The following is a 17,866-nucleotide window of genomic DNA, read 5'->3' on the forward strand; positions in this document are numbered from 1 at the left end:
TCTCGGCCAGGAAAAACTACAAAAAAAACCTCTTTGGGAAAAAAGCGTAGAAACCTGGAGGAGTTCCAGTGAAGGAGAGATCCGACTCTCACAGACGGACAGACGGACACAAGGAGACTGGAGCTGGACCCACTCTTCAGGCAGATGAGGGACCGTCTGAGTCGAGCTGGACCCACTCTTCAGGCAGAAGAGGGACCGTCTGAGTCGAGCTGGACCCACTCTTCAGGCAGAAGAGGGACCGTCGGAGGCGAGCTGGACCCACTCTTCAGGCAGAAGAGGGACCGACTGAGGCGAACTGGAGCCACTCTTCAGGCAGATGAGGGACCGTCCACACAGGGCAGGGACCACTTCACCAGGGGAGGGGCATCTGGGTCCACAGGTCCTCAGGAGTGAGAGAAAGAAAAGAAGGCGGTGAACAGTTTGCAAGTGGAATCAAAAAATAAATATTGTTTGATAGCATAAGTAGTCAGAAGAAGAAGAGGATAGTGCTCAAGCTGTCATACTTCCCCCAGCATAGTTACTCCTAGGGCAGCGTAGCTGAAGCTGTGGGTTTATCTTTCTGTTCCTAACTACTCTGACCATAAGCGATTTCGAAGAGGAACGTTTTAAGCCTGGACTTAAATGAAGAGACTGTGTCAGCATATTTAACATGGGTCGGGAGCTGATTCCATAACACAGGAGCTTGGGAGCTAAACACTCTACCTCCTACTGTACTTTTAGAGACTCTTGGCACCACCAGAAGGCCAGCATTCTGAGAGCGAAGAGCTCTGTTTGGATGATATGGTTCTATACCATCTTTGAGGTAGGATGGGGCCATGTCATTTATGGCTTTGTAGGTCAAGAGTAGAATTTTGAATTTGATTCTGGACTCGACGGGGAGCCAGTGAAGAGACTTCAGCACTGGCGTAATGTGCTCTCTTCTTTTTGTTCCTGTTAGTAATCTTGCTGCTGCATTTTGAACCAGTTGAAAGCTTTTTATGGAGCTTTTAGGACACGCTGCAAGCAGGGAGTTACAGTAGTCTAATCTAGTCGTTACAAATGCATGGATAAGTTTTTCGGCATCACTTTTAGGCAGGATTCTTCTGATTTTGGCGATGTTGCGCAAATGGAAATAGGCTGTTTTACAAGCTTGATTTATATGAGCTTTAAATGAGAGCTCCTGGTCAAATAAGACTCCAAGGTTTCTTACAGTAGAACTGGAGGCTACACTGACATTGTCCAGTGTGACTATCTGCTCAGATAGAGCGTCTCGTAGATGCTTAGGGCCAAGCACAATGACCTCGGTTTTTTCAGGGTTAAGAAGCAGGTAGTTTAGTGTCATCCAGGTTTTTATCTCCTTCACACAAGTACTAAGTCTGTCTACTTGATCGCTCTGATCAGGTTTCATTGATAAATACAGCTGAGTGTCGTCTGCATAGCAGTGGAAGTTAATGTCATGCTTTCTGATAATGTTGCCTAATGGTAGCATATAAAGAGTAAACAGAATTGGACCGAGTACCGAACCCTGTGGCACACCGTAAATTACTTTAGAGCATGGTGAGGAGCTCTGGTTTACATTAACAAATTGGAACCTATCAGATAGATAGGATTTAAACCAGCTGAGGGCTGTTCCTCCAACACCTACATCACATTCTAACCTCTGCAGTAGAATGTTGTGGTCAATGGTGTCAAACGCTGCGCTGAGGTCCAACAGAACCAGGATTGAGACCAGTCCATCGTCAGCGGCTAATAACAAATCATTTGTGACTTTAACTAGTGCAGTTTCAGTGCTGTGGTGGGCTCTGAACCCTGACTGGAAAACTTCAAATAAGTTATTGTCCTGTAATGTTCATCTGGTCAGTTTAATATGGTAACAAAACAGGAGTATCTGGAGGAGCCTGAGCACATTGTAGGTTGATGTGCATTTAGGTGTCTTCTGAATCAGTTAGTCTGGTCAGGCCAGTTAAAGTGTCAATGCTCTACTTTAAACCCTTGTGTTCAAATGCTCAAAGCCACCTAAAGTTAATGAGGTTGGCTTCAGTGCATTTCAAAAAAAAAAAAAATTGCAAAGTGCCGTTATCAGCGGCCGTACCAGCTATCTGCTTTGTCCATATGTGCTCACTTATTATAGAGGACCCTCCCAATACACATTTACACCGCAGTGTTTAGACTTTTCCTCTGCACACAAACTCATGTAGCGTAGAGATGAAATCATATTTATAATTTTATTATGTTTGCAGTGGGTATTTAAAACTTTGAATATTGATTAGATTTTTTTTCATACAGAAAACAAATCTTATGATAAATATGGCAGTATTACAGCAGGGCAAAACATTTGGTTATAGAATCTGGATATTTATTTAAGAACGAACTTGCTACAGTCAAATTATTCTCAAGTATTAACCAGATTCCACTACTCGCCAAACAAGACATACCAGAGATCACCATAATTCAACTTACAATTACTGTCAGAACTAATATCTATTGCCATTTACGTAAAATGTATCATATTCAAAACTTGAATGCTTATAACAGGTTAGACACATTTCACAAAAAAAGAGCAAACACGGTTACCGTATTTTACGGAGTATAAGCCAAAAAGTGCATCATAGAGAAGAAAAACACAAATATAAGTCGCACTGGAGTATGAAATAAGGTTGCAAGTGAGAAAATAATACCACATATGAGTTGCTACGGAGTATAAGTATATGAGTATAAGTTGCACCCCGGCCAAAACTATGAAAAAAGGTGCGACTTATAGTCCGGAAAATACGGTATATTTAAGATTTCACCCAGTTCAATTAATCAAAGTTTATTTGTAGAGCACAGTTCATACAAAAGTAACCCACAGTGCTTCACAATAGTAAAAACATAATGAAATCATAAAAAGTTTGACAATTCTGGTGAAGTTTATAATATTACTTCCTGATTGGACACACTAAGCAGCAGATGTGACTTAGCACAATTCCACAGCTGTTACCAAATGACGCTTTAGTTATGATTTGACAAATGGCATGACGCCTTTATCTTGTTAAACGATTGGGTTTCTCCACATTTTGGATGGAATTTTGCTCGTTGATGGCAGAGATTTTGTTTTACAACTCCCAATTTCCTGTAATTTTGCACAAGTGACTGACGTAACACTGGAATAAACATTTTTACCACAGATGCTATCCCACCAGCGATATTTGAAAAGCCATCATACACACTAAACGAGGAGTCTTTAAACCTTGGCCTGTCCGTTTTAGTCCAGGCCTGCGTAGGATCTAGCGCCACCTGGTGTAAATACTGGTGCAATGGCAAAACAGCTTTAGATTAACAACAAAGCAGTCGCATAGACACACACCCAGAGGAGTGGTTCTATATTAAGCATTCGTACAGTTTTCTGGTGGCAACTCAAGGTAAACGGGTGGAAGGTTAAATGTTGTAATGATAAACACGACAGAAGCATCATGTAAAGAATTTCGGGATTTATTTAAATTGACAAATTAAAGAACAGCGACAAGTGCTAACGTACCTTAAGTGACACCTGGGTTTTTCAATGGCAGTCATACCTGAGCAGTTTAAAAAAAAATTAAAAACAAAAATCAAATCGTCTCACAAAACCAAGCATCATTGTGAGATTTCCAACGTTTATTACATAGACATAAAAGTATAATGTATAGTAAATGTATACCTTAATTAAGCTGTAGCATAGATTGAGATAAAGTGAAATCAAGCATGCCTCTTCGGACATGCCATATATATGTCGCATTAATTCAGATGAACATTCCAACCGCATAAAATACAAAAAAATAATGTTTAGGAAGAAAAAAGCAGCAGTGAGGCATCAGGGCACGCCTACTCTCTTCTCCTGCTCTTCGTTCACATCTGGAGGGAAGTCGGGCTGGACTCGTCATACAGTAGCCTTATCATTTTGAAGCTAGTGTAATCATCAACAGTCCAAAGTCCCAAGATGTCGACAGAGAGAGGAGCCAGGGAGCGAGGTTTAGCGTCGGAGAAGACAGATGCTCCAGTGAAAAGGCAACGGCGCAGCGCTGCTAGTATCACGTTGGAGGTTGGAGCCCCTGCGCATGTCGGGAGTAGAATTGTAGAGTATATTTGGAAGTCTACAGTTGCACAGGCCGGTCCCCGCTCGACACCGCCACCCGATGCCCCGACGATCACGGAGGCGCGTTTACATGATGACACACGGGGCGCGGCTTTTGGTGATCTTCTTTAAAGGTTTCCCAGCGTCTGCGTTCATGACTTGCTCCAGGATCTACAACAAAATGCAGAGTTTGACCATGAGTTAAAATCAACAAATAGTTCCCCCGGTAGTAATTGATACTAAAACAAGTATCCAAGTAGCATTTGAAAAAAAATACATAAGGACAAACTTTGACCTTCTGGAATAGTTTGACTATATTTTAACTACTGTATTTTCAGAACTAGTTTTGAGACCATATTACTTTCCCTTTTATAATCATTGTGGTATCAAAATTAGTATCAAAGATCAAGTTCGTTATAGAGTCCAGATCACTGCAAAAATATGGGCGAGTGAATGGTTCCATCCCTTTAGTTTGTAAAATCGCATCAAGTTTGACTCTGAACAACATTATAAATAAATAATAAATTAACTTAAAATCTTTGGCCGACAGTCCACAAGACTGCCACGCAGTTTATAACAGGAAGTAAAAAAACATGTGCCCACCTTACTTCTTGCAACTTTGCAGTGGCTTCTTGTTAAATTTTACAATTCCACAAAGTACATTCCCCAAATGTTCACGAGTGCGCTCTGAGCTCAGAGGGCTCGCTCAGGCTGCCTACAATGAGACTTCAAAGAATATTCTCTGGCTTAAGACCACAGAAATAACCGAGATCCTCTGATTTAGTTTTATTCATGCCTTTTAAATCCATTTTATTATTTATTTTTTGACATCGTTGGTTTTTATTGTGTTCCGGTTAGTATTCCAATTTATGGTTTTATGTATTGTTGAATTATTTATTTAAAATGGGACTTTTGATGTGGATTTGCATGCCACACCCTACATTATTAATTTGCCTTAAGGCTTGGCTGGTTTCTTCCTGGTCTCGCCCCATTTGTTTATTGTAATTTTGGAAAAAATAAAAAAATAAAAACATTAAAAAAATATATAATAATAATAATAGTTGACTTCATTTCATGATGTACAGCGCTTTGACGTTTGGATTTATTTGTTAAAAATGATTAAACCTCAACATATATTTGTACTGACCTTAACACCCTCTGAATATCTTACACTCCAAAAAATATAAATGTTTGTCACTATAACTGCTTTTGCCAAGATAAACTCACTCTATTTACACTTTGACTCGTCCCATGATGACCTTTAACCTGTGGCATCTTACCTAAATAATGCCCTCCGTTTTGTAACATCGGTACTTACGTCATCGTCATAGGGCCAGCCGCCGGTCTCGAGCTTGGAGAACATGAGCTGGCCATTGATCTCGATCTCAAAGCTGCCTGTGAAGAGAAACAGAACATGTTACAATACAAAAGACACACCCTTCCCGTTTGCCCACATTTCTGATTTCCCCATTCTGTTGTTGTACCTGATCTCCCCACGAAGCCGGACACCTCCGCACCGGGAAACTTGGCCTGTACGCCACTGGCCAGCTCCCGGTAGCGGGGTCCGTAACCTCATCCGCCACTGCAAAAAACAAACAAACATACCACAACTTTTAGAACAAATAATGCTACCGATCGTGCACTTGCAACTTTAAGCTAGGTGTGCTAATTGCTAACAGCCATTGAACAAATTGTCCCACAAAAAAAAAAACTAGTGTGATTTAGCTAAAAGGCGGATGATCACGGCAGCTTTAAAATATGAATAAGAACATAATTACCAGTATTCCACGCGCACAGTCACTCCCATGTTTAGTTCTATTTCGTGCTTCTCTGTCGAGGAGAAGCTCGCGGCGGTGACGCGGTGTGAGCGCGAGGCGCAGGTTCAGTTCATTTAAAGGGGCAGAGCGGAGGGGCGGGGTTTAGTGTCCGACGACAACAACAATAGCAGCAGCAGAGATGAGATTTAAAGCGATCCCAATACATCTTAATAGTCGCTCATTCAAAGATATGATAAGACAAGCTCATTCTATTTTTGTTTTTCTATCTTAATACGCCTTGTATTATTCGAGAACGAGGCTAATCTCTACAAGTCGGATCTAGATTTTGAAATGGGTTTAGAAATGCAAGGATTATATATTAAGAAATCAAAGCATAAACAGAGGCGGCAGTGAAGCCACCTTAAAAAAAAACAAGACACATACAGGCTCCACTCATGGATGTATTATATTATCGGCTCCACTTCATACACTACTACAGAGGAGCCCACATTCATTGTACCCACCTATAACCCATGCCCACATACCCCGCTTACATCCCACATGGGGTCCAAGTTAGCAAACCCAAGTGGGGAATCAGAATCAGAATAAAGTTTATTGCCATTTGTCAATGAACATAACTCACGGACATAGGAACTTGTCCTGGCGGATCGGTGCAACGCAAACATCAAACACTGAACAATGAATACAAAAACAATGGACAATGGGGCCCACATGTGTTTGCCCAAATATATCCCAGATGGCACCGATGGCACCGCAGACGGATGCCCTGGTGTTTCGGTGTCTGCACTACATCTGTAAATTTAACTGTACATTTTGTGTACATAGTAAGCCTATTTTTATTTTTCATCCTATAGTAGATTTAAATTGTTTTTATTTAATACATGCCCTTTTGATTTTATAAATATGTTGTTTTATCATTGTTCATTGTTTTATGTTGCACCGAATCACCAAAGCAAGTTCCTATGTTTGTGAATTTTGTTAATTGGCAATGGCAATAAACCTTTTCTGATGCCCACATACATTCCACATGGGGCCCATATTTGGACTACCCACATGGGGCCCGAGTTAGCAAACCCAAGTGGAGCCCTCATACATCTACCCACATATAACCCATGCCCACATAACCCACTTATATCCCATGAGGAACCCATGCTCACAAGCCCAATTGAGTCCCACTATTAGCAAACCCAAGTGGGTTTGGGTGCTTGGGTTTAACCACTCAAACCATGCCCATGTGAAACCCACACTGCCCAGACAAAACCCATGTGGGGCCCACATTACACTGTCAAATACTTTACTCATGTAGGGGTAAAAGTTTGTTAGAAAAGTAATATTTCCCTTAACCCTTGAGATGCATCGTCTCAAAAAAAAGTTATGCAACTACCCACCTCTTAGAATCAATATGCTACTAAAGATCTAATGTCAAGTCTTTCTCGTCACTGGGCAATAGTGCAACAATAAAGGCCTATATTTAGATTGAACCTTAGTTTGGTGGAACAAAGCAACCAATGCTCAAGGTCATTCAGGGCAATAGCACAGTGGGGTTTAACCTTTTTTGAGTGGCAACACACAAGGAAAAGCAAGGCAATAGGCCACCCACCTGGGAGCAACAAAAACACTATTTGTCCACACTATCCTTCTCCCTTGTCCATTCAAGTCCGGACTGAATATGCATGATGAGATAATAATGAACCCCTGCTAATATATACAACGGTCTTGCAGAAAACCCACCTGTGTTCCTCACTGTTTCTCACAAACCGTGTTAAACTTGATCAAATCCACCAGTCAAATTGTCCAATAACCACTAACAGGTGCCGGGATTTTTCCATCAAACTCAAATTATTGGGCCAATTAAGACTATTTACAGTTTTTCATTGCAATATTGGCACCAGGCATGTTGCCATGCAGTGAACCGAATCAAAATAACTCGCTATGTACTTCCTCTCTGGACTGTCGACCCAGCAGGAAGTGGTCTTTCTTGGCCACTGTCTGATTACTTATTACCAACAACCTTCAGACTCATAAAATCATAAAACTGACATTCCAGGGTTGAGTTTGTCCATTTCGACGATGAGGAATGCACGCAGAACGTCGCGTTTGGGGAACTTAACAGTTGTTTTGGGGATATAGGGATTATAGAATGGAAGCTGGCAAACCACCTGCGGGTGAGTTTAACACGGTTTTCACACAGAGAAGCCATTTTACACTGGTCAGATTTATAGTCAGTGTTTCTCAAGTTATACGTGTCGTATTCAAATCAGCTGAAGTTCAAAACGCCTTGTTATTGCTTTACTTGTTTAATCCTATAGCCTTTATGATTGACTCGTTTTCCTTTCTAATTGAATATTGAATTTTCTGGTTGAGACCTCATTTCCGTCTTTCTGTGCTCTTACTTATTTAAAAGAAGTTTACATGGGTTACTTTTTGGACAAAACACTCCACATGCCTTGCCTTCGATATCGTCAATGTTATAAATTCTGTATTTAATGAACCTTTCTGTGTCTTTCAGGTAACGGCTGGTACATGCCACAGCTAAAGATCGTCCTGCTCGGAGGCAGAAACTCAGGGAAGAGCAGCGTGGGCAACTTGCTTCTGGGCAAAGAGGAGTTCGTGACCAAGGAGCGGACCCGTTGCTGCAGGCGAGTGGGGGTCTCGGGGGCACGTTGTCTCACTGTGGTGGACACTCCGGGCTGGTGGTGCGACCTGACCCCCCGGGACACCCCTGAGCTGGTGAAGAGAGAAATAGTAGCCAGCGTGACTCTATGCGACCCCGGCCCGGACGCGTTCGTCATTGTGGTCAAGGCGAGTTCGGCGTTCACGGAGCAGCGGCGGCGGGCGGTGGAGGAGCACGTCCAGCTGCTGGGGGGCGCCGCCTGGGACCACTGCCTGCTGGCGCTCGCCTTCAGTGACGACCGGAGGCTCACAGAGGCAGAGGAGCACGTCCGGAGAGCGGGAGGGGCGCTGCGGTGGCTCTACGACAAGTGCGCCCGGAGGTGTCACAGCCTTGCCCTGAACGATGACGCCCAAATCACTCAACTGATGCTGAAGCTGCAGAGGATGGCGGCGGCCAATGGAAAGGCGGCGTTCAAGGTGTCAGAGGTCAAGTTGCAGAGGGTTACAGAAGAGAGGGCGAGGATACGGGAGAGGGCGCACTCCAGGTTTGTGAAGATGAAGAAACAGAGGGCCGTGCAGAGGGGTGAGCTCACTAAACAATATGTATGTTTTAAAAAGAAAAGGTTTTCCTGAAGGCGGGAGTAAAACTCTTTCAACTAATGTCTTTGAGAAACAGTTTAAAGCAATAAAAATCAAGTAATATGAATGAAATAATAATAACTTTAAAAAAAAAGGACTCAACCATTGCATTGTCGTAAATGTAAAAAAGTGTGTGTAAAACGTAAAACAAGTTGTCTAAACACAAAAAATGTGTGTGTTTTTTGTTGTATGAAATTTCAAGAAATTATATATATTTTTTCTGCTCCTTTTCAGTTGTGAAGGTAATTTATGTTAACATAAATAACACACAGTTAAACACACAAATAAAGAATAATAATCTTATGTTCAACAAATCTTTCCTAAAATGGATAAGGAAGTACTACAGAATCTTGTGTAATTAGGCCTGAAAAGATAATACATTTTAATATTGCTACTGACATAATAAGTTAAAGGTAAACCCTTTTCTAAATGTTTAAAATGAAAGAAACAAAAGCTGTGATACATATATAACAGAATTAAACATTTTAGCTCTGACTTTGTATCTCATAGACGTGTGTTTTCTGTTGGAGGTTCTGGCACCTGCTCATCTCCAAGGAAATGTTAATGCTTTGCCTAGAATGTTCCACAGTATGGCATTAAACTTGTATTAATGGAGACAGACGTAGTGCGCCAGTGATCAAGCAAGCAAACTGACTGCCGTGATATCCTTTAATTTCCAAAAAGTTTGCAAACCTTTAACTTTTTATGGTCTAACTCGGTGGAATGTCATGTGATAGTGAACAGATGACCAGACAATCACAATTCTATGGTTTTTATTTTGGGGAAGTTGTGTTATTGCTTATGTCAAGTTTACTGGGAAGTTTCAATTTCAGGGAGAATATGACTTTCTGTTTTTCATATTAACTTTGGAACTTAAGTAAGCTGAAGTTTCAGCATCATACTTTTAAACGTACCGGAAAAAACACTATAATACAAGGTTTAATCGTCATTTAAAATAATGTGGATGTCATTAAACTGACACTTTTAGCATAATGTCACTCACATTTGACTGTCAGCTTTATTGCAACAGAACAAAACATTACTCATGACATCCAAACTAATCTAATTACCGGTACTTTAGTTTGAAAAGCAGCCTTTGTTTTCCAAGTGTTTAAAATGCACATTTAAAAGTCACCACTCCTAATAGCGTGTTATTGTTTTTTTTTGTTCTTTCAGAGAAATTGAGACCCTTGCCAGAGATCAGGATTGTCCTGCTGGGAGCAAAAGCTTCCGGAAAATCTTCAATTTTCTACACAATTCTTGGTAACAACCACGGAAAAACTCGAACAGCCCAAAATCACGTTGGACAAGCCTTTGTCTTTGGTAGACGCGTGACTGTGGTTGATACTCCTGGATGGTGGGCCAACTACTTCAGCGATGAAACCCCCATATTCGACAAAAGGGAGATGGTTTTGAGCTTGTCCTCGTGCCCACCCGGACCCCACGCCTTCCTCTTGATAATTCGCGTGGATCGTCTTTTTACCGACACCTACAGGAAAGCGGTGGAAGAACACGTCGAGCTTATTAGCGATCAAATCTGGAATCGAGTTATCGTTTTGTTCAGTTTCGGAGATTGGCTGGGAAGCACCACCACGGAGCAGTACATAGAGAGTGAAGGGAAGCCATTGCAGTGGGTTGTGGACAGATGCGACAACAGGTATCACATTCTCAACAATAAAACTAAAGGCGATGGGTTTCAGGTCAGGGAGTTGATTGGGAAGATTGAAGAGATGGTGTCAGCATGTGGGAGCAACTGGTATTTCCAAATTGAGAGCAGCGTGAGCAGAAATCTGGAGCAGAAGATGAGAGAAGAGACTGACAGAGCAGAGGAGCGAAGGATGGTGAAGGAGAGGCAAAGAGAAACTGCAAAGGCAAATCTGGGTGAGTTACAAGTTACAAGTTATGCAGTTTTTGTTGTAATAACAATAAGCAACTTGACACTGAAAAATCATAAGCTCATGCAAACACTGTGACCAATAATACTAAATGTTGCTGAACAACACCACCCCAGTTTAACCTGGGGAAATGCGTCTAAGGCACACAGATAAGGTTCAAAAATGTAAGTTTATTTGATAAGCTTAGGTTAAGAATCAACAATTATATTTTAATCTAGTAGTTTATTTCAAATCAAAGGATGTGCATCAAGAGTGAACAATATTACAACAAATGAACTCAAAGGACTCATATTTTTATACCTGAAACCAAGAACAAAGTGTTCAAAATAGTGATAAATTATTGTATTAAACTAATTATTGTATTAAGCCTCCTTTTTCATCAATGTGGATGAACCTGTGTGCCTTGGGTATGTTACATGCCCTGGCGTTGTTGAAATGTCTGATGGGTGTTTTTAGAGAGCGGCTAAGTGCTCGGTATGACACACAGATGAGATCAACAAGCCGTGCCACATACCAGCTTCATTTGTAAAGCACTTTAAAACCGTACAGCTGCGCAAAGTGCTGATTATAGCGCAACTGTGTGTTTTTTCCCTTATATTTATGTTATCCATTGAAGAGGACATTTGAGGACTAATCTATTTTCTTCGTCATAAGTCATACTGGCAGAATTGTGCACTTGTCATGACCTGGACTCGAGTGGGACAGAATAGAGTCATTATTTTAATGACTTAAGACTTGAATGTCAGTGTCTCTGGACTTGAGATTGATCAGTGTTTGATTGAATACTCTTCTCTACACAGCAGTTAGATGTACTTTCAATGCTTGATTGTATGGACTTGATGCATGGGGACTTTGTTGTCCACTGACCCATTTATATATTTATGTTTATTTAATAGGTGTGTTTCATGGGCTCACGTCACACCCTACAACATTTTAGCCCGTCCCTAGTTGGGCTTTTAAAACATAAAACGTCATAAACAGCACAAAGACAATACACATGATAATAATAATTTAAAAAAACGTGTCTTCTGAACAGTGCCTGTCTTTGACTTGGAACTTGACATTAACTTTAGGCTCTAGACTTGAGACTTGCCAAACATCTGACCACAACAAGACCTACTATTACTTACTAGACCCACTACTACTACTTCCACAAGGCTTTCTACTACTTTTCTAAGACTTTCTACTATTACCACCACTACTAAGATAAGATATGCCTTTAATGTCCACACATGGGGAAATTTTGGTGTTACAACGCAGTAGACACAGGGGGAAAGGACAGATAACTTATAGGAAGTTTAAAAAACACTCTTAATAGAAGAACTCTTATAAACAAAAACTCTTATTAACAAAACCCTGTAAACAGGTCCTCTCATCTCTTAATAGGGAATGGAGGGCAGAAAAATAAAAATAAAGATAAAATAAAATAATAATAATAAAAATAGCTGGCATAAGACAAATAATACTAATAATAATGGTAAGGTAAACACTCTTATTTACATCAGTTGTGTGCACATGAATGACATTAATTGCGTGTGAGTATGACAGTAATTGCACATGAATATGACGGTATTGCACATGGTTAAGTCAGTTTTGCACGTGTTCAGGACTAACAGTGTTTGTTATACAGTCTGACAGCAGCAGGAAGGAAAGACCTGCGAAATCTTTCCTTCACACAGCGACCTACTAGTACTGCCGACAGTCTTAATACTCCTAATGCAGAGGACAGATTTCCCAACAAAGTGTACCTCAACCTTAACCATACCCTACTACTACATTTAACATTAATTTCCACTCTCATCCCTAAAATTGCTGCTATTAATCAGGAATAATGTAATCAGTAACTAGCGATACCACTGCTTTTATTCATGTTATTGCTCATTATTACAGTGTTACTAACATGACCATTAAGACAACGTTATGCCTCTTTTTCATCAGATGACTTCCCTCCTCTGTCAGAACTAAAAGTGGCGCTGATCGGCGGCCGCAAATCCGGAAAGAGCTCTTGCGGAAACACCATACTGGCCCGAACCGCCCTCTACTTTCACGAGGCCGACGGCAAGAGAGTCACAGTCCTTGACACCCCTGGATCCCTCTGTGTGACCTATGACCTCTTCAAAACCGCATCTGCTTTTCTGTTGGTCGTGAACGTGAGCTCTGTGTTCAAAGAAGTCCATTTGAAAGCGATAGAGGATCAGATTGAAGAAGTAGGACCACAAATCTGGGGAAAAGCGATGGTTTTGTTCAGCTTCGGCGACTGCCTGGGGGACACGGCGATCGAGCGACGCATAGAGAGCGAAGGCCACTCACTGCGGAGGCTTGTCAGCAGGTGCGGCAACCGATATCACGTCCTGGACAATAAAAAAGCATGCAAAAGACAAGTAGATGAGCTGATGGCGTCGATAGAGGCGATGGCGGCTGCGGGAAGACTGGCGATGTTTCGAAGGGGTGACAGCATTGCGGGGAAAATCCGAGAGAAAGAACGGACCCTCGAGGCGGCGTTCCACACGGATTCACATGTAGAGGCCACTTGTGAAGTCAATTTATCAGATGACTGTAAGTAAACACGATGACAAAGTGTCTTTCTTCAGATTATGGTTAGCTCTCGCGCTTAGCTTCACGGTTATTAGAAAGCCTTTTGTGGCAGTAAATGTGTAATTGCAACGTGACAAGCGGGAAATGGTGATGATGTGGTTACAGTTTTTAATGTTTAAAAGTGGCGTGTGATCGTATAGTTTGTTGTCGATATTTGTCACGCACACTATTCGCCAACGTCATAGATTTGAACAGTTTTTTTGTATTGTAGAGTAAAATAAGTCTAACCTTATTGTCAAAAAATATGCAATTTCCGTACACTTAAAGGCGCAATGGACGATTTTTCGGCGATTTGAGAACGCAGGCGGAAGTGCGCATGCGCACTCCCCCGTGCGGACTGATACAACACACACGTGCGTTTGTTTATTAGCGCAACGGAGCGCATCACATCTCTCGTCTCCCGTAGATTTCTGTCCACTTCTGCGTCAGCTCGAACTGTCTTTCTCCGTCTTCATTTTGCCCCGTACACTGAGGGAACTATATTATGATAGATCCATGCGCTTAGGCACGCGGAAACGTGGGGACGAACCGCACGCAGCTGCAGGTGAACGGTAGGTGTGTTTTATGATTGATACGTGGCAGGACAAATGATTTATCCACGCCACGAGGAAATATGATAAAAAATTAGCTGAAAAAAATCGTCCATTCCACCTTTAACAATTTACTGGTATTAGTTAAAGGAATTACAGCTTCTCACACGCTATACCTCGTCTTCTTAGTTATTATGTGTTACGCTTTTAAAGAACGGATAACACTTACTAATGTCGACACAAAACTAACATTTCAAACTTGATTTCAATGCTAAAGGAAATGCTTAATCCTTGATAACAATGATGATTAAAAACATGTTTCTTTCATACAATAGAAGGCAAGGCAAGGCAAGGCAAGTTTATTTGTAGAGCACATTTCATACACAAGGCAATTCAAAGTGCTTCACAGAAGGAAAAATGCATTCAAATCACAAAGAAATTACAGAAACATAAATACAATAAAATTAACTAAATTAAAAATTATCAATCCAACTGATTTCTAAACTAATAAAATCACAAACAAAAGAGAAGAGTGCAAAAAAAAAAATCCTTTCAGTCATATGCGCAGCTAAACAAAACAGAAGGCACGTTTTGACGGCTATATCGATTAAGACCAATCTAAAACTAGTCAGGAAAGGTCCAACTTTGTTTATTGTATTAGTCATAATTGAGAATCTGGGTATTGATTTGTTTTTTGACTACGACTTTGCAAAAGCTAGACCAAACCAGTCATTGAAAGAAAAAATAAATAAAATAAACATCACATATTGTTTGGTGTAAAGACCAGCATTTGTCACGACTCAACAATATGGTCATGTGGTTGACGTTTGGATCGTTCACGTCTTCTTCAATCAACAACAGTGGTTTTCTTTGTTTCAGTTGCTGGATCTTCTTGCGTCTCGTCTACAACCATAACGTCTACAGAGGCGTCCAGTCAGATCGTCCCTCAAGTAAGAAGCAGCAGCAGCAGCAGTGACGTGGAAACGCTCCGAGATCGGTGCAACTTCAAGTCCAAGCCTCTGCCAAATGATAAAAGATTATCGTGGACAGAGGCCGGGCAAAAGTTGACAATCAATCTCCCCGCTTGGCTTTTCGGAGAAGACGCACCAACGAATACGACGAGACTGCAACGTGAAACATCAAGTCACTCGTCAATAGTTTTCTTCCTTCCTCATCAACACAGCAGCAGGGGAGAAGTGACCAACCCCGTCCGCTCCCTGTGCCATCCCATGCTGATGGACAGGACGCTTAAAAGGCTCGCCGAAAACGGAAGCCTGCAGCACATCATCGACCAGTGGGGCCACAGCAGCTTACAGGAACTTGAGGCGTTTATCGATGCGTATTTTGAAATCGTCTGGGAGCAGGCCATGGGTTCGAGTCAAGAGGGGAGTCCAGAAACGGAGGAGGTAGAGCCAGAGGGAGGATGCATAGGCGTGCTTGCAAATATTAACCAGAAGCTGTCAAAACTAGACACCCTGGAGGGGATAAAAGAGGATCTGGTGGAGCTCAAGAAGACCGTAGAGGAGCTGAGGAGGAAATTATAGTTATGGGACAATTATTCAGATCTTAATATGCTCTAATTCTCTTCTGTTTTCTTCTTCTTCTGATGCCACTCATTTATTTTCTACTTTTAGTTCTCTACTTTCCTTGTGTTCTACCTGGTCCAGCTCGTTCTTTATGTTATGCTTTTATTGTGAAACGACAATAGGAAAATGTACATTGTGTAATTTGAACTTCATATTGACTACATAAAGATTTTCAATTATTTTAGTTTGTATTGCTGGTATAGGACATAAACATTGAAGTCAGATATTGGATGGACTTAATTGGCGTTGGAAGCTATTATTATTTACAGTTATGTAATTGTAATTGTGGTTATCCACTTGGAAATCGACACTCTCAACTCCAACAGCTTCAGCGTGTGTTGTAGTATTTGTCCACAAGAGAGAGCACTTGCACAAGAATAGATTTTGGCATAAATTCCAAAAGGCATTTCCCTCGCATCCAGGGCACTCTCAAAGCTCAGAAGGAGACGTCTAGTGTTAACACTGACTAATGTGGTTGAGCATTCAGTTTAGTGCAAATTAATGTTCATTTGTTCATCTATTTTTAAGCGTTGCACTTTTATTTCATACTGTGGTCTTATTGCGTCTTCAGAAGGCAATAGCTTTCTAAATCTTGCAAAAATAGACAAAGCAAATGTAGGGTATGCATCCCAGACATTTAAAGTTGCAATAAAAGAATAAATTAATACATGGTTCTGCAAAAATGTCATGCATGTGTTCAGCGTTTGAAGAAATAAAAGGTCTTTTTTCCCCCAAGTACGCCTGGCTGTTTTATATCTGTAAAGTAGAACCAGGCTATGACCAAAGACAAGCGCTCTCAGAGGAACACTCGACTGTTCTGTCTTTTTCTCAAGAATTCTATTCATGTGAGTGCGATTGTGCAGAGACCTCGGCCAATTTGTTTGGGAATTTATGTTTTCCATTTACAAAATCAAATGTTTAAAATCATTACAGTGACTTTTCAATAGTAGCTAAAGCAGTTGTTTAGCCTTCATAAGGTGGTATCCAAAGGAAAAAGTCTGGCTGTTATTTTTTCCATGGTGCGTATGCCAGTTATGATGTCTGTCCAGTCCTTAATCATTAGAACAGTTTGTGTCATCCATTATTTTTGTGATTGCCTTCTTCCCGGCTGCCAAATGTTATTTTATTTTTTCAGAGATATCCACACATTATGTCCATGGCAGAAGTTTTGAGGCCTACATAAATTATTCAAACATTTTTCATTGTTGTTTTTCCTGCATATTCAAAGAGCTGAATGTGCTGTATAAAAACACAAACAATATAAAACACATTAGGCAATGGTACGTAGTTCAACTGTAAAGCTGCTTATAACTAGTCAGTATTTCTGAGCATCTCTTTATCATAGGGGCGAGATAAACCATCAATGCAATATAGTAAAGAAACAAACAATAAACAATGTAAAAAAAAAAGAAAAAAAAAGTCACAGTCGTCCATTTTCAACACTGCAAAACAATACAACTAAATTAAAGGTCGCTATCCAATGTCAAATCTCAAATCAAATGACATAACAGTGCAAGATTAAGTCATTTCACAGCTAACCAGGATGCCCTTCCAGTCACACCATTTTAGATATGACTGTAGTTGACACGTTTACTATCGTGTCTTTGAACCTGCAGCTTTCCAGTTACAAGGCAAAGCTAAAACCACTGCACCACTGCCACCCAATATTCAAAAATAGAAGATAAACTTGTTGCTCCATCTTTTCTTTTTTCTTTCTTTCTTTCTTTCTGTGGCTACTCTGACTTCCTCTCATCTGTCGTCTTCCATTGTCAGCACACTATTCTAACCACCACTTAGCTCATTTTCCCGTGGCTCTACTCTTGTATATGTTTTCCTGTTTTCTTTTTTCATGAGTCGTGATCATCATCGGCTCCTCCTCTCTCATCAGCAGCAGCCCGGTCCTCCCTCTCTTCTCCCCCTCCTCTCGGAAGACAATCCCAGCCCCACATCCATCTCCATTAGCGGGACAGAGAAGTGACCGGAGCGACCCCCCTCGTAACCCCCCCACATTTACCGCCCACCGTCCCGGGATCACATTTCCCTGCGTGCTATTTTTCCAGGTGGAGGCAGAAAAGGCAAAGGGAGATGGGTGGATGTAGAGGGCAGAACATTTCGCGGAGAGATGCAAGTTATTTTGAAATTTGGACCATTTTCTTTTTTC

At 41.1% G+C, this 17,866-nt stretch overlaps 2 protein-coding genes across 2 annotated transcripts; one reads left to right on the forward strand and one right to left on the reverse strand.

The window, feature by feature from the left end:
* Positions 1 to 3,434: 3,434 nt before the first annotated feature.
* On the reverse strand, positions 3,435 to 5,933 carry LOC140358238 (migration and invasion enhancer 1-like). Its single transcript, XM_072442953.1, has 4 exons — positions 5,848 to 5,933; positions 5,554 to 5,651; positions 5,388 to 5,464; positions 3,435 to 4,240 (listed from the first exon to the last, which is right to left on the reverse strand). The coding sequence occupies exons 1-4, from the start codon at positions 5,874 to 5,876 to the stop codon at positions 4,157 to 4,159; spliced, it is 288 nt and encodes a 95-aa protein (XP_072299054.1). The 5' UTR covers positions 5,877 to 5,933; the 3' UTR covers positions 3,435 to 4,156.
* Positions 5,934 to 7,948: 2,015 nt separating this feature from the next.
* LOC140358239 (GTPase IMAP family member 8) lies at positions 7,949 to 15,696 on the forward strand. Its single transcript, XM_072442954.1, has 5 exons — positions 7,949 to 8,012; positions 8,357 to 9,043; positions 10,276 to 10,980; positions 12,933 to 13,550; positions 14,999 to 15,696. The coding sequence occupies exons 1-5, from the start codon at positions 7,988 to 7,990 to the stop codon at positions 15,661 to 15,663; spliced, it is 2,700 nt and encodes an 899-aa protein (XP_072299055.1). The 5' UTR covers positions 7,949 to 7,987; the 3' UTR covers positions 15,664 to 15,696.
* Positions 15,697 to 17,866: the final 2,170 nt, after the last annotated feature.

Source organism: Eucyclogobius newberryi, unplaced genomic scaffold (genome assembly GCF_026437365.1).
Source record: "Eucyclogobius newberryi isolate DKJ021-1_F unplaced genomic scaffold, fEucNew1.0.hap1 SCAF_13, whole genome shotgun sequence".
In the NCBI taxonomy this organism is placed as follows: Eukaryota; Metazoa; Chordata; class Actinopteri; order Gobiiformes; family Gobiidae; genus Eucyclogobius; species Eucyclogobius newberryi.